At 33.8% G+C, this 25,443-nt stretch overlaps 1 protein-coding gene across 3 annotated transcripts in view; it reads left to right on the plus strand.

The window, feature by feature from the left end:
* The window catches only part of LOC124354768 (band 4.1-like protein 4), a 368,162-nt gene that overhangs the window by 333,065 nt on the left and 9,654 nt on the right, over positions 1 to 25,443 (plus strand). For 2 of the 3 annotated variants that reach the window (XM_046805455.1, XM_046805454.1), the window contains exons 12-18: positions 11,531 to 11,652; positions 12,570 to 12,654; positions 13,140 to 13,358; positions 15,028 to 15,183; positions 15,470 to 15,667; positions 17,289 to 17,507; positions 19,775 to 19,921. In XM_046805455.1, coding sequence (XP_046661411.1) covers positions 11,531 to 11,652; positions 12,570 to 12,654; positions 13,140 to 13,358; positions 15,028 to 15,183; positions 15,470 to 15,667; positions 17,289 to 17,507; positions 19,775 to 19,921 — 1,146 coding nt within the window. The remainder of the gene's footprint in view (positions 1 to 11,530; positions 11,653 to 12,569; positions 12,655 to 13,139; positions 13,359 to 15,027; positions 15,184 to 15,469; positions 15,668 to 17,288; positions 17,508 to 19,774; positions 19,922 to 25,443) is intronic. The other variant, XM_046805456.1, reaches the window with a different exon arrangement.

Below are 25,443 nucleotides of genomic sequence, written 5' to 3' on the forward strand. Positions count from 1 at the left end.
ACGTATCCCGACTTCACTGTGGAACTGGCCCATTTCCAAAGCGATTAGCCGTACAAGAGATCAAAAGATTAACTATTGCACAATTCTACAATTGCTTTCTAAATTTTATTTTTGAATCACAACGTCTTAAAATTGCAGAAGCTGTAAAATGAAATTACATTATTCTATGTATATTACTTTCTGTTGCATATTACCAATTTTAAATTAATGTTTAGATCATATTTAAGCAGACTATGCTATGAAAGTGAACTGCATCAGTCATAATAATGTTTTGTTCATTTTGTATTTTTTTACCAACGTACTTCTTGGTTCGACTATTTTTACTTTCTTTGTCTTTGGTCACGAGATTGGAAACATCAAACCTAAAGAGATGAGAACCTCTTCCTTAATTAACCATACTTACGATGAGGGTAGATTGGACAAGAGAATATCCCTAAGGATTTATTTTGACAATACATACTTACTAATTGTTCATTTTTATTTAATTACATTTTAAATTACAGAGTATCTTCTAAATATCGGTAACCTGTAAAAACCAGAACTATCAACTGTGCAGTAAAACACGTTGTTGGTGCGAGTTCGTTCCTTAGCCAGCACGAATGGATCATAAATCACCCCGAAATGCTCATCATAATTTTAATAGAACCAAGTGGATTTTGTTTTCTTTGTATATCCAACATCTAAGCACTGGCAATATTGGCAGTCATCTTTACTGTGGATAAACTGAATCTTTTATAATTTATTTCTGTTAATGACGGTGATGCAAATTAATGATCATCTAAAATGAGACAATTTGATAGCTACTGTTGGAAGTTAATGATGAAGATCAAGACAATTGTTTAGGTATTGAACTGTTAACATTGTTTCGTAGATTAAGTTCTGTATCGTTATGGTAAGATATACCACAATGATGTAACTGAAGGAACCACCAGAAGTTGAGTGAAGAATTATAGGGCTTCTCATGTCTCATTCACAAGTCTCGTTCTTCACCTCTCCCTCCCCCCCTCCCCCCACCAACACCACAACTCCTACATCATGACATCTCGGGGTTTATTCACTTCATCACGTTTATTTGCATCATTCAGACTTTATTGCATTTTGACAGTCAATCTTGTTTTGGTCCTTTCCCAGTTTGCTTTACAGCCACTAAAGTTAAGGAAGAGTCTCTCGCGATGATGATTCGTTTGAGTTGTGTCTTTAAAACGCCAAAATATCATCGCTTTGTTTGTTGTCAATTTGAAGTCAAAACACGTTTTTGCTGTTCAGCGCATTTTATACTTGTATCTATTCATTAATTAAGTTTTGATAAAATTATCAATCCATTGAGGACCTATGTGTTTCTCTTAGTTCATGGCAATATCAATTTTAATGTGAACTAAGTTAATTATTTTAAATTTCTAAATACCATCCTTTACTTTTAAACAATAATTTTCAAGAAACTATTTAATCTTATGTAGGCCAAAAAATATTTTTTAAACGGTAGTTTCTAAATCTATATTAATCTAGAAATTATTCACAAAATCAAATTTGATCATCCTTTACCAATTGATCAAGATTAATGGGTTAACATCAGAATTAATTAGACCTAATTGAAAATAATCTGTATTGTTTTGATTGTAAATTATGAACAATGATCCTATTCTTGTTATTTCATATTTACCAACCATTTATAGACATTAGACATTATTTTAGTGCAATAAAATACTAAATTATCTATTTTAATCATACTTCAGTTTTTTTGTTTTAAGATTTGGGTATTTGAAGTGATCAGACACAAAATTGTATATTTGAGTTACAATCTATTGGAATCTATTTTGGTATTTACCATATACTCTGATTTTCTTTCGACATATACTGCAGCTTAGACAACGACTAAAATTGGATAATCTTTTCTGCAATCTAACTAGACTTTATTGTCTTCCATGTTAGATACTAAGCAGGTTGCATTTTAAACACTTTAGACATATCTCCACCAATAATGTAATCAATGTATTGTACTCTTTGTCTCGTAACTGCGGAGACACCATTAAGAAAACAATCATAGTCATTAAAATAATTTATTTTCAATTTTGATATCAAGCAAAACAAATTAATTTAATTCACAATGCATTTTAAAAAGTAGTAGCAACCACTCTTACTGTATGAAGCAAACCTAACATCTTTCTTTTACAAACTGAACATTTTCGTAACTAAAACTTTGTATTAAGAAGTGTTGCATTTTACGCAAAGAGACTGTGACCTCTTAAGACATCTTCAACGTATGATTTTACTGTATTTCTAATAATAACGGCCTTTGTAAACTCCAAATACGGCGTATATAGAGCATCTCTGCACAGAGCACCCAATCACATTTTACACATGTTCACGTTCCACCATATCCATCTATAATTTGAAAGTTCAGGGTCAAGGACAAAGTGTAAGAAGACGTGAAGGCCTGATTTTTTAACCCGCAGAAGATTTCGCAGAAGAAAATGTTTGCAAAAACGTCCAGTTAATCTCCCTATATTTTTCTATATATATTTCTCTTGATTATCTTCCACGCAATTTTAGACGCTGATCAACATCCCTGTTAAACTCTGCTCACTAATCCTAGTATCACCCTGGTCTCGATATTCTCACGCTGTCTATGTCGATAGTTGTGGTGAAAGTATACACCGGCAACCCCACACTCGTATCAGATGTGTCCACAAACACATGACAGCCGCAGTCATGCCAACCCAACCCCATACAATGCTTCCAGACTAATTGACCGCATATTGTCATCGCACAACCTGATACTGTATTGTCCCCTGCGTGTTTTGTCAAAACAATGGCCGACCTGCTACCTGACATCAATTACATTACTTAATCTTCAACATAATCATTTTTGGTATCGCGCTACAGGATTAAAATATGACCTCTTTGTAATTCCTGTGTGTGTGTATTTGTATATATTTGTCTATTCATATACAGTGTGAGGCAAAATAATTGTGTTCCCTTGGATTGTAATTATTGTAGAGGTTAGAAAAACCCATGTTTGATATGTATTTGCCTTATTTTCACACAAGGTGAAACGATACTCCGGTACAGTGTACATTATGTTTTAAACATATAAAACACACGTTTATGGGAACAGGAAGCTCTATGATATTTTTCAACAATAAATGTATAGAAATTGTATATGAAAATAAAATTTAGTCAAATTAAAGGTGACAATGAAAGTATTGTTTGCATAACTTCTTATTGGTGCAATTACAGGCTTGGTAACTTAATAAGACTAATAGCTCAGTATTAATAATTTTATAAATTTAACTATTAAATCTTTTGCAGTGTTATATTAATTGAAAAATTGAATATTCACAAAATAGGTGAATTGTTAACTAAAAATCAATATTAGGAAGTTATTTTTATAGATTCCAATAAGCTGTTTAAATTAAATACAACATGAAAAACCTACATCATTTCAACGAATGTTACTTTAGGGCATCCATCCATATAATCTGTATATTTTATAGACACGGTGTAAAGATTTAGTTATAATCAACCTTTTTAGTAGATCTGATAACAAGATTCCGCAATAATTACTTAAATAAGTACAATATCTCATGCAATTGTGAAATTTATATTTTAGTTCCTATTATTAGGGCGCGTGTCTTAATTGGCTGAAATTGAAATTTTACTACATCAAGGATTAATGAAACTACTATCATACAAAGTCGTGTATTGTATTGTACAGAAAGTATCTTGTATTGTTTCAAGTTATTTTTGTTTCCAACTCATTCGTCTTAGGACCAATATGGAAGTTTCCCATCGCATTAACATTTCCCTCGCGATACCAGCAACTCACAGTAGACTATCGGTTGAGCTATCAGCTAAGCTGTTAACCTAGAGATTTATTGTCCCAGTAGCCCACATCGGCACAACTCTAATCTTTCTTGTTCTAGCAACTCTCTGTGTTTTATTGTTATTGGTTTCTACATTTACTACCTTGTTTGTTAAACAAGACATATCACATTGCGTGCTTTCCCTGCCATAAAACAAGTTCTTGCTATCATTGGACCTTTCCTCGGATTTATTGTTTCCTTGACAACTTATCTCTTAGTGACAGATGCTAATCATATTTTCTTGTTTGGTATGGTTGACATGTTAGAAATAATTGTATGTGAACTCACATGTTCGTTATAAAATTACAGCTAATTGCTAATTCAGAACGGCTTTTTTTCATTTCAAGCCACTTAATGATTTAAATTTAGTAATTTATTCATTTAATGCAATTTTATCTATACTAAATACAAAACGGTATGTACTCATATGAAAACAGGGGTTGCAAAAAAACTTTTTCCATTTACAAAACCTCCCATATTGAAGCTGCTAGTATGCTTTTTATACTCCTCTTCGAAATTTTTAGGTAAATCACGTCTGCTTAATTTGATTTTGAGTATTGTTGGCAACAATTATAAAAAGGGTTTTTATAAAAGAGATATGAGTATATAGCAATTAATTGTAGTATGTCTGTCTTTTTCCAAATTATTCTGTCTCACAAACGCAATATCTGAAATTTAAGATCAGTACGTGTAAAAACTTTTTACAAAATTTTAAAATGTGTAGTAGTACCATTTAAAATTGCTTTTTAAATTGTAGTAACATTTATTATTAAACCTTTTATACATTTGACTAATAAAGTTATAAAAATGTATGGAACAATTCACAAAGTATTTATTTGACTCATGCCAGATTTCAAATGTGTAACTGAAATTGTACCTAAAGTAATTTGTAAAAATACAAACTGACCACACGGAAAAATCATTGCCAGAAACACATGTTCCCTATTATACAAGGGCGGCTTGATAAGTTAGTAACTTTTTGAATAAAACAAACTTTTTTCAACAAATTAACATTTTATGTTTCAATATAATTTTCTTTTAGCTACATACATTATTAGTCCAGCGTTTTTCTAATATTTGTATTCTCTCCAAATAATCGGTTTTCTTTAGGCTCTCAAAATAGGCGTTTATTTCATTAATGACTTCTTCATTCGACTCAAATTTCCTACCGCCCAGTCATTTCTTTCGGTTTTGAAACAGAAAATATTCGCAGGGGGCTAGATCTAGAGAATATGCTGGATGGGGAGCAGTTCGTTTCCCAATTCATGGATTTTGCCATCGTGACGACAAGTGTGGACACGTACATTGTCTTTATGGAACAGCACTTTCTTCATCGCCAAATTCGGCCGTTTTTTCCTTCTAATTAATGTTGAATCTGTCCAAAAGTCCAAATAATATTCAACGATTATCGTTTTAACCCTTCTCAGGGTAATCGACGTGAATTACACCCCGAGCATCCAAAATAACTGTGGCCATGACTTTGTAGGCTGAAAACCTCACCTTGGCCTTCTTCGGTCCAAGTTCACCGCGAGCAACCCACTGTTTCGATTGTTCCCTGGTCTCTGGCTTGTGATGGATCCATGTTTCGTCCACAGTTACCAAATGGCGCCAAAACTCGTCCGGTTACTGCGAAACATCATTAAACACTCTTTTGAAGTGGTCACTCGGTTGCGCTTATGGACGAGTTTGAGCAATCGCGGTACCCATCTCGCGGAGAGTTTTTCATGTCCAATCGTGTAGAATGTTAAGTACCGTTCAGTTGATATACCTGCAGAATGAGCCAATTCACGCACTTTTATTCTCCGATCGTCAAATATCATTTTATGGATTTTTATCGACGATTTCCGAAGTGATCACTTCTTTTAGGCGACCTGAACGTTCGGGACCACTCGTGCTGGTACAACCACAACGGAACTCTGTAAACCACTTATTAATCATTGAAATTGAAGGTGCCGAGTCCCCATAGTATTTATCAAGTCGTTCATTAGTCTTTTGATGCCGAAGTGATGGATTTTTTTAAATGTAAAAAGTAATGATTAATCAGTACACGAAACTCATGTTTTTCAATTTTCGTGAAAATCCACGAGGTTGTCTGCTTTGAACGGCTACCAAACACCAACTGCACGACGCATCTTGCTCAAAATTAGAAAATTGTCTACTGATAGATTATAGCTGACTGTAGCATTGCTGAATTTAAAATTACTGCGAGGGAAATTCAAAAAGTCACTTACTTATCAAACCGCCCTTATAAAATATGTTTGTCTCAACCCAGGAAACAATACTACTAAGCGTGTCCAGAGGTAATAAAATTAATTAACTTTGTTTCAACAAATGATGCCAATTTTGAAAAACGTACATATTACATGATCAAACAAGTAATTAGTAATTTCTTATGAGTCTTCTTAGTATGTCTTATTTTGACCAAATACAACTTGTGTCTGATTTATGACTATCTCCAGAGAACTGTTTCTCAAAAAAACTAAGAAAGTTCTAGGGATATTTTGGAATCAATTAATTACAACAAATACCAACAAATACAAACGAATTCAAAATTTCTCAATCAGATTCAAATCCGACTGCTTTCACCAAAAATGCCCAATCTGCCACTAACAAGCTTGACGAAATTCAACTCATGTGTGCAGAAATGAAAACAGATGTACTTGTTTTAACTGAGAAACGGTTTTTTAATGGACAAGAACATGACCTATGCAAAATTCTCCAAATTTCACATTGGCTAATTCATATTGCCGACAACTTTCCAAAGGAGGAGGAGTCGCCATTTTTGTAAGAAAAAAACTATACTTTTTCTCCATTTTCACCCGTAAAAACTATCGAAAAAGATTTTGAAGCAGTTGGGATAAAAATTCAATTCAAACAGATCAAAATTAACCATCATCGGAATCTATAGGTCTCCCAATAGCAATGAGGAAATTTTTTTTACACATTTTGAAGCCCTACTGATGGGTTTGGACGAGTCATCAACAGGATTATGTCCTAATGGGTGATTTCAACATTAATGCAATGGACCACTAATCATCCTTCCACCAAAACGATTTGTCGACTTGTTAAGGTCATTTGACCTAGAATTGTTAGTCAAAACGCCAACGCGTGTGACACATTCAACACAGTCGACAATTGACAACATTCATCTCCAATCTACCAAGGTGTCGCAGTGTCCGTGGTCAATACAGCTATCTCGGACCACTATGGCCAAGAGGCTATAATTAGTGGAGTAAAAATCGAGAGGGAGCTCAAAATCACAAAAACAATAAGAGACTTAAGGCAAGGAAACATCGCTCTCCTCAACACTTCCCTTTCTAAAGAAAAATTGGAAATACCAAGAATAAATTCATTCAGTAGAAGAGCGTTTTGAAAGGTTTAGTGATACACTCAAACTTTCATCTCGACATGTACTGTCCTCTCAAAAAACTATACAAGTTTGTCCCCAAAAGGGGTAAACAAACAAATGGATAACTAAAGGAATTTTAGTTTCTAGAGAAAAACTAAAGTTTTTCTCAGAAATCCAGAAAACGTCGCACAATGAAGAATTCAAGCGGTTTTTTTTTTCGAAATTACAAACTAATTTACAGAAAAGTTATCCAAGCTGCAAAGGCATATGATGTTTCCAAAGCAATTATATCTTCCAAAAATATTTCTAAAACTGCATGGGACATCATCAACAATAAAAACAAATCATGCAACAAACAAATCAAATTAAAAAGTGGTGATAGACTTGTAGAGGACGCGGTGCAGGTTGCAAATAGGCTTAAACAGATTATTCGGATCTGTTGCTTGTGAGCAAAGGCCCTTGCCCATCGCCCCCACAAGGAATCCCAAGAAGAAGGCAGAGTCCAGTAGCCTCCCTGGCACTAGCACCTGTCGTTGAGGAAGAGCTTGAAAAAATAATTCAGCAGCTCCCAGCCAAAAAAACAAATGATTTAAATTCAATGTCAACGTGGCTCATAAAAAAATGTTCCAAGCATATTGTGAGACCATTAACCCAATTAGTAAATTTCTCTTTTGAACAAGGAGTTTTTCCCTCATTTCCTCAAAACCGCTAAAGTAACCCCTATTTTCAAGAAAGACGATCCCCAATCCCACAAAATTTACCGGCCTGTCTCAATTTTGCCAGTTATGAGCAAAATATTCGAAAAGCTTTTCTTGAACACGAATGCTTCAATTTTTGAATAAGCACAACCAGCTATCTGAAGACCAGTTTGGCTTCAGGAAGGGCAAGTCGACAATAGACGCTGTTGTAAATCTTGTCGACATGGTTGTAGAGGGACTTAGAACGTCGGGATCACACATTGTGTGTTCCTGGACTTATCGAAAGCATTCGACTATGTTGACCATGTTACAATGCTTGACAAACTTGAATCCCATGGCATACGAGGCGTGCCTCTCCAGTGGCTCAGATCATTTCTAAGCCATAGAACTCAAATTGTCCAGATCTCAAACAAATTATCTGAACCAATTCACCTGAGTTATGGTGTCCCACAGGGCTCAATTCTCAGTCCAATATCTCTTCCTGATCTATGTCAATGATGTAGGTTCATCACTTCTGCACGGAAGACTAGTGCAGTATGCTGATGACACGACTCTCTGTTTCACTAGCAAATCAAAATTTATTCTGGAACAGCAGAGTTTTGTTGAAATTAACAACTGCGTCCAAACTTTTAACAGCCTCAATCTTAAAAACAAATTCTGCAAAATCCAATTTTATAAATTTTTGCTTTACGATCAGTAGATAGTCATGATGAGCCAGCCGTTATGTTGGCTGACACTATGCTGGACGAAGTATATTGTTCGAAAATTCCTGGGAATATACCTAGATCGAGGGTTGACTTGGAACGATCACATCGACCACGTTTGCTCCAAATTGGGCCTCAGGCATTTATGGTTTGAGGTCTCTAGCCAAATACTGCCCAAGTCAGGTTCTGATGATGGCGTTTATATGGCTTGATTTACCCCCACCTCACTTACGGGTTGGTGTTGTGGGGAGCTTGTGCAAACAATCAATTCCTGAGAGTGTTCAAGCTGCAAAAACAAGCAATCCGCATTATTGCTAAGCTGAAATTTAGAGAGTCGAGCAAGGAAGCCTTCAAAAATTTGCAACTGTTGACGCTGCCGAGTCTCTACATCTTGGAAACAATGCTGTTTTGTGTGTCTAAATGTGCTATGACGAATGGTCGAGACATACATGTGTATGAGACCAGAGGCAGAGATAACTACCGAACTGGTAGACACAGAAACGGTGGTTTTTTGAACGCTTGCCTTCACAGGCAGGTGTTCATTTCGTCTATAAGTTACCAGATTCAATTAAAAACACTCCAACGCTCAAAGTGTTACAAAAACTCGTTTGAAACGCTTTTTAGTGTCACAAACATTTTATAATGTTGACGAGTTTTTTGCTTATGATTGGGAGACCACCAATTAAAAAGACTGTCAAAATTCGTCGCTGGAAGTGGGAATAATTGGTGAATGAATGGATGTAGGTACGTTTGCAGAATTGTATGTTTGAATGGAATTTATTGTGTGTGTGTGTTTGACAAAAATTCTAGCAAGTAAAAAAGCAAAAATGTGACATTTGCCATGCGTTGTATAATGTTCCGGCAATAAAAATCTGATTTGATTTGATTTGATTAATTAATATCTGACAATTGCCTCTTAATTATTTAGGTATATTTATTTTAACTCAAAAAATATGATGCAAGATTTTATATAAATATTAAACATCAAATTGGAACTAGTTTTGAACTTATCAATAGAAGGTCAGTAGTGGTTAGATAATCAGCTCAAAGAGTAAAAAATACCTAGAATAATGTAAATAAAAATTATAGTAAAATATTACAAATTGACAAAAATTGATTGTCAGGATTCCAGCTAGTTAAAAATCTTGCATCTCATCTAATTGAATTAATTCCTTATTTTGCTCATATACTCGTAACATACAATAAGAATTGTTTCCTCAATTTATTCAAGTCAATTGTTATAAAGTTTTCACACCAACGTGATGTCGCAGTTTAACTTTTTAGGCTTGTATCAAATTAGCCGGCTTATTTTATATTCAGGAAATTCCTTCAAGTTGCGTCACAAAGGGCTCCAATTAGTCTTGATTAACTTTCCTAATTGATTAGCAGCCGGCAAGTTGCTTTCTTCTAAACTGCCAGGCTGGTGCACGAAACAGGTTAATAAAGCTGTGTTTAAGTTTCTGATGCCAATAAACTCTACAGAAAATTAGTTTGTAAACTTATTCTAAATTCTTAATTAAAATTCCAATCAATCAATGGTAATTTTCATATGTTTACTTCATTTTCTGATGTTTCCAAGATAAAATAGTATGATAGAAAAGTGTTATAATTTTCAAGCATTCATTAATGATAAATTGAAAATCCATTAAAAATAATAAGAAGTAAAAGTAACATTTAAATTAAATTTTAAATTGCTTTATTCTTGGTTTAACGAAAAGAATGAGGAGAAAATTAACCTTGCTGTTATCACAATGCACTTTCTAGATCCTGGAAGAGTTTATAATCCTCATAACACATCATGTATAGTACATCAGTCTCATAATATTATCATAAACCCATGTTATTTTGAGTCAATACTTTATATAACTTACTCGTTTTAAATTTCTAAATAAAACTGGGGATAGAAATGAAACAACCTACCAAACAAGCCTAGGTAAACAATTCATCATCTGCAGTTAGTCCTACTATCAACTGCTAAAGCAATTTATATCAGCTAGTAACAAGGTTGCACTCAATTCATATACAGTAAAACCGCTAATCCGTCATCTACGGGACCAATAGTATGGTCGGATCAGTAAAAAAGTCGGATTATCAATGGAGAACATTTATTAATGTAAAAACGTGATAAAACTATAGTTAAAACTACAAAAATGCATCAAGAGATTATCGCAAGATTATCATCACTGAATTTAATTACCTTGCATCGGTCTTAAGAAGTCCGTAATGTTCTTTTGCTTAGCAGACGACAATCTGGACTTCACAGCAATATTCCTCTATTTCCAGATCCACAAAATGTCCATTGGGGTAGGCACTGGACTTTTTCAATGTACTGAAGGGCCAAATAAAATGAATTTTTCGCTTCTGTATGTGATACTCGTGTTGTGGGTTCGACATCTTCATCATCAACATCATCTTTCTCTTGGTCACCTGCTTGCATTACAGTTTCAATGATCTTTTTATCCGTTAATTCTTCTTCTGTTGTGCAATCTACATCCGCTGTTTGCGACCCACTCGCTGACATCTCGGGCTTCAATTTGCGGTTGTAAAGTTTGTAAATCACAAACACACACTCACACAAATTGTTTCGACTGACTGTCGCCGGTCAACTGACATTCACTCACACTGCCCGTGAATGATGTGTCATCGACAGGATTCAACTTAAACGATTTAAATAAAGCGATGTACTGGAAACGTAAACAAAAATTGATTATCGATGGCATGGTTGGATTAAGCGAGGAGGCGGATTACCGGAGGGCGGATTAGCGCCTAAAAACTTAAAAACATCACATTTAATAAATTTTTAATGTGATAAGTTCTACTGTATCACATTAAAAATTCTTCCTTCATTCAAACATTTCCTTGAAATACATAGAGTATTTTTTTCTTAAATCTAAATGTTTATGTTAACTGTTACAGCAGTGGAAGGGCGGAAAAGATCTCACAGAGGGAGGCTCAGATGAGGCTGCGCAGCCCACCACAGTTCACACGTACACCCAGCAGACGATACCAACGGAGAATAGTGGAGGGTGCACAAGACGGTAAGTACTACTAGTGACCATGTTACACATGATTTGAATAAACATGTCGCACTACAAGTGTGGAATAACTCTGCCATCCAGGGTGATCATGAAGTCTGTAACTAGCAAAGATTTCTTGAACAGTATTTAATAGAAAGAATGAAAATTTGAGGATCTTACCAAGTCATTAGTGATTACTGTTTTGTATATAACAATTTTTTCAAGTGTTGCTCTTTGAAGAAAAATGTCCCCCAACTCAAATTTTCAAATTGCAATCTTCTTTTTTAATATATTTTGTACTGGGAAATGGAGATGAAAACAAGGATTTTGAGCAATGTCTATTTTTGGGGGAGCTGGAGATATTTTTTGACCTAATTATAAATTAAACCTATTTACAAAAATGTATAACTCTTAATTGAACCCAACAAAATAAAATATTTCTGCATTGTGTGGTTATGAGAGTGAATATCAGACGAAAGTGTCACTAACAAAATAAATTTAATTATTTAACATCTGTGTTTTTTCCAGTTCGTACTATGTCAAAACATTGCTTACTGAGTTTCAGTTTACCATACTGACTGAAGATGTCTCTCCATAGTATGGCCAAAATATTTAAAAAACTCAATTGCAATGTTTAATAATGCTTAGCTTTTGTTAAGATTAAAGGTATCATTTACTCAACATTGGAATTTAGAGTTAATAAGGATGAGGAAACATCAGGAAAAGAAAGTGTAGGTACCGCCATTCATTTATTAAATATCTTGCATTATTACCAATTACTTTTCTAACAAAAGACATTTTGAAATAAATTGTATTTGCTGTGAAAACAAGCTGATACTGCATTCATTAATGTTTATTGTTGCCTGGTTATCGCTATCAGAATCAGTTTTTTTATTCCTGCATAATGTATCCTAACAATGATATTTTGATGTCAACAGCCCCTAAAGTGGAAGAGCAAGTGAACAATGAAAATATCCCACCCCAAGAGATGAAAACCATCTCCATTCCTCAGCCTGTTAATTCGTAAGTACTTTTGGTGTTTATACTTTTTTATAATTTTGCTCAAACTTGATCTACTTACGAAACTTGAAAATAGTGGTTAAGAACTATTTAGATTATAAATACTCTTTGGATGTCATAGGGACTTTAGAGGTAACAATTTACCTTTTATTTTCAAAATAATGGAATTTATTAACTGAATGTGGCTATGAAAAGCTCCAGGAGAAGCTATGCTATTTCCATCTCTTGTGCCATCCTAGCTTACTATCTTTAAATGATGTTTTGATTCAGTGTATTCTCATCATCTTACAGAAAATATAACCTTAACTTTTCTCCTCATAAGCTTGCAATATAAATTTCAAAACAACTAAAATAAGAACAAATCATAAGAGTAACCTGCTTGAAGAATATTTCGTAATACAATGAGAGTAGAGAGAGACAGATTTACAATTTACAGATAGTATATTGTAAAGATACTTTTTCCAACAACTAGAGCTGTTCTGTTACAGGGTGAGCAGTCTCTACCGAGGTACAGTACCGGCTACAGGCCGTTGTGATTCCCCGCGCAGCACTCGAAGTGCACCATGGAGTGTGCCTCATGCTCGTGGCCTCTACACGGGTTCCAGCCCACGCTCCCTGCGTTCCGCAGGTCACACTAGATCTCTCGCCGCCCGTCGCTCATCCTCTGTAGAAAGCCATAGTTCTAATGATTCCAGGTCATGTAAAAAGTGAGTACAGATGAATGATACTTTGCATTTTCTGCACATTTCTTAGTCTCCCAACATTAAGTGCTTCTAAAATCCTCTGAGTTCTTGCAACAAAACAAATTCTTTGTTATGGAGCTAATAGTATTTATTTATTTATTTATTTTTTGTAATTTGCAGGAATACAAACTAATTACTAACTTTCTAATTGTGATATATTTTTCATTATTCAGAAAACATTGTAATTTGTTTTAAAATTTAATAAAAAGAATTTTGTTTGTAGTATTTGTGTATTGTGGTTGTTTTTCAGATTTTTGGGTTTAATTTAGGTTGCAAGAGTAAAATAGTAAAACATTTACACCAATAACTTATGCATCCAATTGTCCTTTTTTTCTTACTTAATATTGACATAAAATTAATCACCTGTTTGTTGCCATGAACTAGTACTATACTTACATCATGCCAACTTCTTTCAACGGTCTCTTCTGTACCAGAAGAAAAAGGTTCACTACATATGTTTAAGTGAATCTTCGTTAATATAACATTGGATATAACGGTAATACAGGGTGCGCCATTCAATTAGTTGATGTCATAGCGGAGCGCTAGTGGTCTCATTCAAGAGGGGGTACTGTAAAGTTTTGACCCGACACGGTTCAGTCGCCATCATGCGTTGGAATAGTGAGGAGCGTGCCTTTGCCGTTGAGGCCTACTTTTCAAGCGGATGTTCGGTTATTGCAACACAGCGTGCATTTCGGAATCGCTTTAATTTAGCCCCATTGGCTCCCGTCCCAGACCCTAAATCAATTGTTACATGGGTCACTACATTCCGACAAACTGCAAGTGCGACAAAACGAAGAACTGGAGTCCCTCGGCCCGTTAGATCACCTGAGAACATTGAAGCAGTGAGAGCGTCAATGTTGCGATCACCACGGCGTTCTGCGCGCAAACACGCATCTGCCCTTGGACTATCCGATCGTTCTGTGAGAAGAATTCTTCGTGATGATCTTCATTTTCATCCCTATAAGATGGCGATAGTGCAGGAACTTTCAGAACGTGACTTCAATTCTCGGATGAACGCGTGTGAGCTTCTTCTTGATGTCGTTCCCGAGGGTGCTATTGTTTTTTTTAGCGATGAAGCCCATTTTAATTTGTGTGGGTCTGTTAACAAACAAAACATGCGCTACCGGGCTGACATCAACCCTCGAGAATTGCATAAAAAGGCCTTTGCATTCACCGAAAGTCACAGTGTGGTGTGCAATTTCCTCAGCTGGAATTATTGGTCCCTGGTTTTTTTGAGGAAAATGAGGTTACAGTGACAGTGACTTCGGACCGGTATGTAAACATGCTACAGAATTTTTTTTTCCCACGGCTAGAAGAACCCTACAAGATTTGAAGACCAACATCCGAGAAGAAATTGCCAACATAACACCTGCTACGCTAACAACAGTCATGACAAACTCCAGAAATCGGCTTACGCAATGTATGGAGAATGGGGGACGTCACCTAACAGATTTGATCTTCAAAACAATGTAAATAAAAACTTTAGACATGTACCTACATTATAAAAAATAAATAAATATTTTCTGATGCATACAATAGTTTTTATTGAGTTTTGAAAAAAGGAAGTTATGCTGCCGCACCCTGTATAATGGATTGATAACAGTGTTTTATTCATCCAATAATTTTGTCTCAGGCATAGACACCATCGTAGCAGACGTAGTTCTGATAATGAGAGTGAACTTTCACGGTGTAGTGGTGGTAAGTCCCGCAGACATCGGCACCGCAGCCGACGAGCTTCAGGTAGCGAACATGACAGCGGCCGCCACAGCTCCAAGAGTTCAAGACACAGGTTTGACTTTGAAGTTCTAAATTTAAAATATCTTCACTGTTTACTTTTCACTATAATTCAGCCAAGTTAAATTTAGCATTAGATTTATTTATAAGAAATGATCCATATATATATATATATATATATATATATATATATATATATATATATATACATAGATAGGCATTTATATTCTTTCTACAGTATACACAATCAACCCCTTATACAGGGTACAGACTGTTCCTTTTAGAAATTACTACAAATGTCTATGGCTTTAAAATATAAATGAAAGCTTGAATGTTGTTAGGTATGAGTTGGTGGAGTCAGAGAGTCAGTGGAAGGAGGTGCAACGAAAGCAAGCAGAAGGCAGCTCTGGCATCCAGCAAGCAACTGTTGTCAGCAGCAAAGAATCACAACCGAGGCCAAGGTCAGGCTACATGAATAGTGGCATGGAAACAGAGAGTGAACATTCATACCATCATAGGCGCAAACACCGAAAACACAGGTAATTGGTAAAATTTTTACTAAGCTAAGAAAAACAAATACATACTGACAAAGTGTAGCTAAGAGTGTTTCTTTTTTCTTATTTTCTATCTTACTATATCTGAATTAATTTGCTTTCATACAGACAAGAGTATGGACAGATTATTTGTCATAACAGTGAAAGTCGTCAGCTACTTGGAAAATTCTTGTAGGAAAGTTTTAGGCTGTTGTATGATTTCACATATGACTTCAATGTCAATGGCACCTCAAATGCAACTGCTCAGACAGTATGTGAGGACTTTCTTTAGAATTCCAGGTTAGAATTTTATTGAATTCCTTCACATTTCTTTTAAATATCCCGCATTGTAAAGACATGACTAAATGCCTTTGACTGATCTTGTCAAAGGACTTTTTCACTGGTGAGTAAGGCCAGCAGCCATTCAGTATCTTCATATTTATTCCACTACCAAATACAGTTACAGAAACAACTGTTCAAACCAGAACGAGTTAGAAGAGAATTAAAGTTGAGAATATATATCATTGAGTCTGTTAGCTATAAAGCACAACTCTGACACATATATTACATACTCAATGTTTTACAACCAGTACAAAATAAAAACAAGTCAAAATTTCCTAAGACATTATCGGTTGTTTAAACTTCAACATCAAGACTGAAGGATCCATTCTACAAATGGGATATTGGTGAGTCAATGCTTTTGCATTGCTAAATACACATTATATCTTTCTCTTTGTCTAATATTCATCACTGCCTTGGGTAGATCTACAGGGGTGCAAGGAATTGCACCTATCCCTCAACATTTTGATAAACAATTTTGTAATAACAAATAAGAGTGAGAAATGTGTGTAAACATCAAGTACTCAGGTAAAGTAGTGTATGACTGTACTAATATTCCATGTGTGTATCGCGTATACCTGTGGAATATAAAGAGTTACTGCTGGATAAAATGAATAAAAATTTGTTGGTCTGAAGTTAACATGTGCTTTTAATGTTTGCATTCAGAACTAGACCATCTATAACCTTCCATTGTGATGGCATCTCCAAAGATAATCTAAATCCACCCATGGTCCCAGCTCCATTTCTTTTTCACTGTATTTATTTTACAACTGCTACATTTATAAAATCAAATGTCCTAAGAAGTCACCATTTACTAATATTATAAAACTGATATTAATAACCAATAAAAATAAATAGTGCAAAAATATAGAACAATATTTCCCTCATTTCATATAGAGCATTATAATTCACAGTTTTTCTACTGCCAGACAGTTATAGAAAGTCTAGGCTGGAATAGTGTTTGGTTTCCCATTAATCAATTACACTTGTCTATGAATCATAGCTAAATATTTAAAAATGATTCACCAATAACACTTGTATGCCAAATATGGTCAAATATTGAGAGTCACATTATATGCTGTTTGCACATAAACACACAAATTTACCACATATATGTATAGACAGTAATTTTTATGAACAGACTTTTTGATTCTTGGGTACCAGAACAGGTATTTTTATTCCAAACCAATATATAATTCCTTAGACTACCACAACAGACTATGTTTACACACTACTATATTTATGGAGGATGAAGTAAAAATTAAATAGTTAAGTGGTTTGCTGATAGGTCACGGTCACGCTCGCCCTCAGACAGCAAGTCCCGGCTGCCCGAGGAGTTGAAGCAGCATCTACAGTTTCAGCTGGTGGAAACCGAGGGGATGTCAGAACAGCAGCTGAGGGAGATACCATACAAAGTGGTAGAGACTGCCACTGCATCCAAGGCTGTCCGAGTGAGACTTTCACCCACCAGCAAGCGACGGAATCACTCCGCCCGGCGGCCCAAAAGGTAATAATTTACTGATATTTAAATAGTGTAAAATTGTTCATGAATTAGCTACCCAACATAATCTATAATTAAAAATTAATGACATATCTCCCTGATTCAGTTGTGAGCAATCTTAAACATGATGTCTTATTTTTTTTAAGATTAAACCGATCCAATTTTATTAATAATTTGTTTAATTTGCATTTTTTCTTTCATTTGGCAGTGAAATTGGTGGATAGTTGTTGGAATTAGTTCAGACATTGAATTGATTGTCAATTAGTTTATCAATTAACAAACATTCAAGCAGGGTCGGCTCAAGGGGTTCAGGTACTCGAGGCAAAACAAATGTTGCACCCACAGTAAAGTTGCTTTTTATATTTATCTACACCTTTGCTAGGGTCTGCCTAGTATGGGGCTTTGGAAAAAAAAAATTTGATAATAAATGTTGTAACAAAAATTTGATTTTATGCCTAGATAAGATATAATGCTCTCTCTACAGAAGCAAATCCGTAAATCTTTCTTCAAGAACTAATTAAAAAGGCAGTTGTATTCTTTTTCACATTTGTTACTTTGGTCTATTTCTTAATTTGTTTCCTAGCAAAATCTTAATTAATTAAGGAACAGCGTAAGCTAAATTACCATCATAAACAACTTGACGTAGCAGGCATTTCTTTTTCAAAGCAAATTATAGAATAGACAAAAACAACTCAGCTTAGTTCAGTTCTTGGAGGACTTTGATTCTCCATTCGATTTCGGTCACTTCACTTGTGTCACTTCAGCTGGTGCGATACAATAAACTTTTATATTTTCAGCGATCAACAACACATTATATAATATAGCTGAAAGTTAACGAAGTTTCTTTCCAAAACAAAACCACCTAGTTACATAATAATGGAGTAAGAGGTAAAGAGAATATGGGTTTAGCTTTGGCAATCATTGTGTGATGTAATAATGTTACAAACATGTAATTCAATACGTTCTCAAATACAATTTAAATTCAAAATTATCATTATGCAATGCATTCTTGAATATAACTTGAAAAAGATAATTGTAGTTATTTTTCAGATATTCCCCAAAGCTATAATTTCACACACAAAATCCGGTGTTATGGCAATCCTACAGGGCAAAATGCAGGGTTTCCACTACACACAGCCGTTTTTCCAACAGCAATTTTTCACTGCAACACAGCAAGTTTTCCAAACTGAGTAGTACTAGTGTTACGGCATACTTTCCTATTTTCAAAAACTATTTAAATATAATAATATATCATAATGTCACGCAACTTTTATTACCTAGTAATTCATCTGCCTGAGCTATTAGTGTGCAGAAGTACTAAACTTTTACTTAATTCATGTTTTAAATTTAAAAAATTTAATGATCCTCAATTTTGTGCTCCTCAAAATTTTGCTTCCTAGGTTCCTATATTGACAAACTGACCCTGCATTTAAGTTTACAAGTAGGCCTATTGTTATGGATAATTGTGTGAAAATTAGTAGGAAAGATTTGCCTAGGAATATTTTTGTCTTTCAATGAGATTACTCCTCCAGATATATTAAACTTACAGGTTGTTCATTACAAAGCAATTTCTGAATTTCAATGTACCCTGAAAATGCTCACTGAACTAGCACTCTGAAATTAGTCAAGCTTTTCCTGAAAGATTTGTGGAAAGGGGTTAAGGGTTTTTAAACTCTGTAGTCAAATATAACTAACAGTACTGACTTACCCAGACTGAAGTTTGTTATATTCAGATAAAAGTCTCTCACAATGAGTAAGTGGAAAAGTTCAACACTTAGTTTCATTAAATGACTGAAGATTTATTTGATGAAGGAGTTTAAAGACTTACCTCCATGTACACAAATTGTAGGTCATTGAGCTTAAGAAAGCTTTTAGATGTGTCATACTATTAGTGCAACGTTTCAATATCTCTTGTATTTTTTGTTATGTATAGTTCCAATTTAATCAATAATTTTACCTTTACTTTCATAGTACATGTCATAGAAACTGAAAATTTTCTGTTGTAGATATATGGTAGATTACATCAACATACTGTGTTACTTATATTTGTTTCCTTATAAAAATTCTATTAAAAAACATATTAGAAATGTAAATTAAAACTTTTTGTAGAAGTTAAATACCAATACATTTCTGGCTAAACTCCCATTGTGAATTACTAAAAAAAGTCCAAAAGGAACCTTCAATGAAGACTAATTCTTATGTAAAGCACAAAATTTGGAATTTTTAAGCTCCGTTTCCAGTCAACAATGTCTAACCAACAAATTGTACTTTAGCTGCTCCCTGAAGGAGGAACCTCCCAGTACAGGAGACAGCCCACCCCCGCCATACTCAGAGAGTCCCGCCGCCCCCTCCACCCCCTCTGCTCTCCAAGACATCCTTAACAAGAACACCCAGCCTCCGCAGACCACACAACTTCCCAGGTATGAGGACGCCTCCCAGCCATCTGGGTTCTTTATTTGACCCGACGCCCATGCATGAGCAACTAGACTCATGCATTCTACATCCTTTTTTAAAATGTCCTCGTCTGTTTTCATGCATCTCCACAATGTGATTTCTACTCTTTATGAAACTAAAGAGTACCGGATCTTTTTATGTGTAACATTATGTAGGAATATGAACAGTTTAATGCACCGAATAGTTTTTATACAATTCATTTTATTACTTATAATTATATTACTATACACAATAATTTGTTCAAGACATTTTTCCAACAGATAACTATAATTCTAAACAATCAAATACTGTTGTTCAGTACACTAACCCTGATTTAAACCTTCATAAAGTGAAATAGAAAAGATTTAATTAGACCAGTATATTTATCAGCATTTAAAAGTTCAAATAAATTGTATGGTTGTTGGAAATTATTAAAATAACTCGCTTGACATTTGTTTTATTACATCTGCAATATGTATTACACAATAACTTGAGAACCACAGTAAGGTCAGTATTTGAATTTTTTATAAATAATTAATACATACCTTTCTAATACGACTATACTGATCCTTTTTTAAATTTTGCTCACATTGTTTCAATGTTTTTAGTTAAGGCAAATATGCAATAATTTAATAAAACAACAGAGAGCTTTAAATTTTCTTACATTTTTATTGCTGTGCATGATTTTGTTGTTCAGCTCTTAGCTGATTTGTGTCATTTTACTGTGCATGTCATCTGTTTGTCTATATTTTGTGTGTTTTAATATCTCTTTTATTAAGTTGATGTTTTTACAATTTGTATACTGCATGTAAAATGCTTTATTTATTTTACAATTAAATGTTTGTACTCGCATGTATATTATTTATTTATTTGTGTTCTGCAACTACCTTCTTTGTTCTTTATTCTGTTTTATCTATCATGTATTATTGTAACGAAAACCATGAGCTTGAACTCAATTTTTGCCACAGCCCTGAATATGTGTTGCCTGAACTTGGGATAGTCCGAAGTAAGTTGGGCCAGAATTGATTTCAATAGTGAATATATATTTTTATGACATTCAAGTTTTTTTATATACTGATAGGGTTATTTTGCTACCTGCAGTGATGTTCCTTTGTTCTTTCTTGAGAGAAAAGCTACCTTTTTGGCCTCTCTCAGTGTAAGAGGCAGGGATTAGTGGTGTGTACATTGTTACCTGTCCTTTTTATGCTAGAGCTCAAGGCTAATTTTGTTACATTATATTCAATATTTTATATCACATATCTACTTTGCTACAAATTTCAGTTTAAATTCATTTTTTTATTTCTCTTCCTTTTACATAACAATTATACTTTATCGTCAAACATTCCTAAAAAAATCAGCAAAAAGCTTTTTTATTTTTTTATATCAGATTTATAAAACTAGAAACTAAGGTAGATAAATAAAAACTAGCTCAATAATATGTACACTCAGCATCGGGAAAATAAAATAGAAATTAGTTTGCAAAATAATTTTATGTTTTATAATGATTCATAAACATACAGTTTGCACTTAAGTTTTACTGTAAGTGTTAATTATATGGTTTACATAAACTTTCAAAATCAATGTTGTAAGTGATTCACTTGGAAGACATTCAGTTTGCTGGAATCGTCAAAACTTCTCAATGGGACTGCAGGTAAGAACAGTTTGTAATTATAAATTAGTTAACAATATATCACCTTAAAAATTAATCATAACTGACACCTTTCAATTCAGTATCACAAATTTAATTTACAATAAAAAAATCACAATACTCTAAGTTATTTAACAACGTTTTGGACAGTTTTAATTTAAATTGCTAAATATTTATCAATGTGTTATTGAAACTTAGGACAAAATAGTGAGCACAGTGTTTAAAAATTGCAAGAATACAAACACGGTCTTTGAGAACCAGCCACTGATATTGGCTTTAATAAAATTTGTCATATTGCATTAACACTGTACACATCCATCCATACACAAACAGTACTATAGCTATTGTGTACTGTTTCTTGTGGCTTAAATAGGCTTTCATGTAAACTTACTTATGTAGCTACCATATTCATGGAGAGTGTTTGATACTGTTTATATCTAATTAATTTAGGATATATACATTATATACACACACATATATGTGTGTGGTGTGTATGTGTATGTATATAGGTTGATTAAAAAACACCAGATAATATCAAAGCAAGAAGTTTATTTTAACAAAATACACAAGAAATATACATAAAAATGTTAATGTAACCTTACCATTTCATGCCTGAACAATAATGTCAGGCTTATGACCTCTTCTAATGTGCTGGCATGCAAGATGTACATTACATAGATATCATATTTGTTGGGATTAAATATAGTTAAATACGTCTTGGAAGCATAGATGATACAGCAACTAGATATCAGTTAAGTTTTAACTTATTTTCTTATACTTATTCGTAATTTTAATTGGTAAGGGTTTAATTCTATTTTTACTTTATAGTTAAGATTATAATTGATTTAGCAATGTTTCAACATAATATGAATCAGAAAACTTAGAAGATATTCACTACTAAGTAGATCTCTTGGAGTTACTGATACAAATTTTTAGCCATATTTGATTATTACTCTATGTTACTACAAGTTATTAGTTTGAATCATGCATGTTAGGAAATGCATTAATAAATTGAATCATTCCAAAAAAAATCCAGTCATGGTTAACAAAATATTTTCGTGAAATTCCGAGAAATTTTATCATTTATGAAGCAATGTAAATTTACTAAACAGATCTGAAATGAAAAGAAAACTCTAAGCATTATTTGCCAGAGAAGTATGTGTAGCATATAGGTAAAAACCATTTCTAGATGTTCTTAATGAAGGTATAAATTTAATAGTATTTTCCAACAAATTGAATGGGAGAAAAACTATCACAGGCGTTACTATCATTACAAAAATTGAATAGAACCTGGCTGGCCTATAAATAAATCTACTTACATCACAAGACACACCAGCTCATTCTAAAGTTGTGGCTGTAAAATATCAGTTAACACATGTTCAGCGTTCAGAATTAAGCGTAACAACATGCATACATCACACAGAACAATTCCGAGTCCTGTCATCAAACTCCCAGGTGGTTCATCCTAAATTAAACCTCATATCGGTACAGATACATTCACGACTTACCAAGTTTTCACTTATGGAACACAATCACCAGCTCGTGCGATGGACCATCATGAGGATTGACACCACCTAGTAACGTCACGTTGCTGGAGTCTTTACTCAAGTGGATGTTGAACTCCCGAACTAAGCACAATTCAGTCTTAGAGGCTTTCAGGCATAATGCCACAGATGGTAGTTTCACACTATCGGTCACTCGACTGAGTGATGAACCAATTCGAGTGTAAATGTCCAAACCTGTAATTCCTCCCTTACTAATCAGTAATCAGTAATCAGTAATAGTAATAATTCATCGGTTAAGGTAAAATTTATGTATCAGAAGACAAAACTGTCCCAAGCATTACACAACTAAGCGCAATTATGTATTTTGTATTATCTGTAGACTATTGCATGTTTACTGTATTTCCAGTTTATCCAGAGTTTTATTCATCTGAATCACTTCCGGTCCCTATTCATTCAGATAGAACTGGATTTACATAGTGAAATGTCATATCTATTATTGTTTCAGCCATTTTCAAACACTTATCACTATAAATTCCTTCAGATTCAACCAATGAACTGGGTAAAAATCACAAAATCTCACTAACATGCAACCAAGTTACTCATCGGACATATCTGAATACTTCAAGGGTGTAACATAAGGAATTGGTTTTGCTGTCTTAGTGTCTGTTTAGACTCCATTCCCAGCTGATCTATTTTGGTTACCTACCATTTTCCCCCATTCTGGAAATGAAGGTTTCATCTACAGTTTTGTGTTATGGGGTTTTCACTCAATGATTCCCAACACTCATCTGCATATTGTTCTTAGCAAATATATATTCAATAACCATACAGCTACAAATCCAGAAATCATTTTTTTCTGTGCCTTTTGAGTATAGGTCAGTGTTCTGAGTCACTCACATTATTAGCAATGGTGGCTCTTACATCAAATCTGTCATATGGAGCATTTCAGTAAACAACATCTAGAAATCTGATCCAATTGTTATTTCTGAATTAAAACACCACAAGTAGCTTTCAATGCTTTTTTATTTTTATATATAGTTGTTTTCATTTTTTCATTGTAATTCATCAAAAGGTTCTTATAATTTTTAGTATACCTGCAGAGAGAGAACATTATAATGATCATTAATTATGAAGATCAATCCAGTGTGTCTCTATAATTAGTTAACTAAGGAAAATTAAAACTTAACTTAAATATCATTAAGAGAATAAATAGTTCTTAGATATTCTAACGATGAAGAAAATAATTTAAGATAAATTGTATTTCACATACAAGAGGCTAAAGAAGCATCATCTTGGTTCTTCATTCATTTATAAATTTTAAAAGTTGCTAATTAAAAAAATTTATTATTAACAGTGTAACAGTCTGCCACACAAAAAGTTGTCAAATTTACAGTGCATGTGATGAAAGATACCAATAACATTTGTGTTGAATTTAACTTTTAAATCTTTTGACATTCACTTCATGTTCAAACTTTAGTATCCCTCACAAAATTTAGCCCTGAATTGGTCCTACACTAAAACATATAGAAAATTTCCATAAAATTCCAGATAGAAGTGAGTTGTGACAATGAAGTCATTATCGTATCTGACAATAAAAATTATAATATCTTTTGAAAGTTCCAAAAATTAACAAGTCTTCACTTTTTACGTGTTGAAAATTATAGATTGATTTTGTCTTGCCAGTGAAATGATGAGGTACAACTTTGAGAGAACAAACAAATCATCTGCTCTAGATACTAGTGTATATTACTTTTTTGTTTATTTTACCATGATATGAATAAATTGTAAACATTCAAAGAATTAAGTGTTTGAACACGGATTCTCTACGAGTGCTATCAAAATGGATATTGTTCAACAATAAATGGGGATATTTCACCAACAGTTGTCTTTGATACAGCTGGTCGAGGATCCCACATTGCATGCACAAACATTAAAACATCAATTTTTAAACATGATAAAGAGAATAGGAGAACATGTTAACCACATAAACAGAACACAACAGAAACCATACACAACAGGACAGTATTAAGCAGGATGGAAATTGATTGTGCAGAAGCCGGTTCAGACACGACAAATACAAATATCACGCTAACGTATTGCAATCTTCTCAATAGTCATTCATTCGCATGACAATATTTATTAACAAAAAATGTTACTTTTCACAACCTCTATCATCCTTTAAAAATAGACGTTTTAAACAGAGTCACCCTGTACATGCTATGTGGTTGTTGCAATGTTGGCATCTGTGACAATGTTAGAGACTTGTCAAGATACAATATTGTCCATTGTTATAATGCTTATTCCTTTGTCAAACAAATAACTTTAATTAAATGCAAGAAATTTAACAATTTTTAGA

The sequence above is a fragment of the Homalodisca vitripennis genome, chromosome 2 (assembly GCF_021130785.1).
Source record: "Homalodisca vitripennis isolate AUS2020 chromosome 2, UT_GWSS_2.1, whole genome shotgun sequence".
Lineage (NCBI taxonomy): Eukaryota > Metazoa > Arthropoda > Insecta > Hemiptera > Cicadellidae > Homalodisca > Homalodisca vitripennis.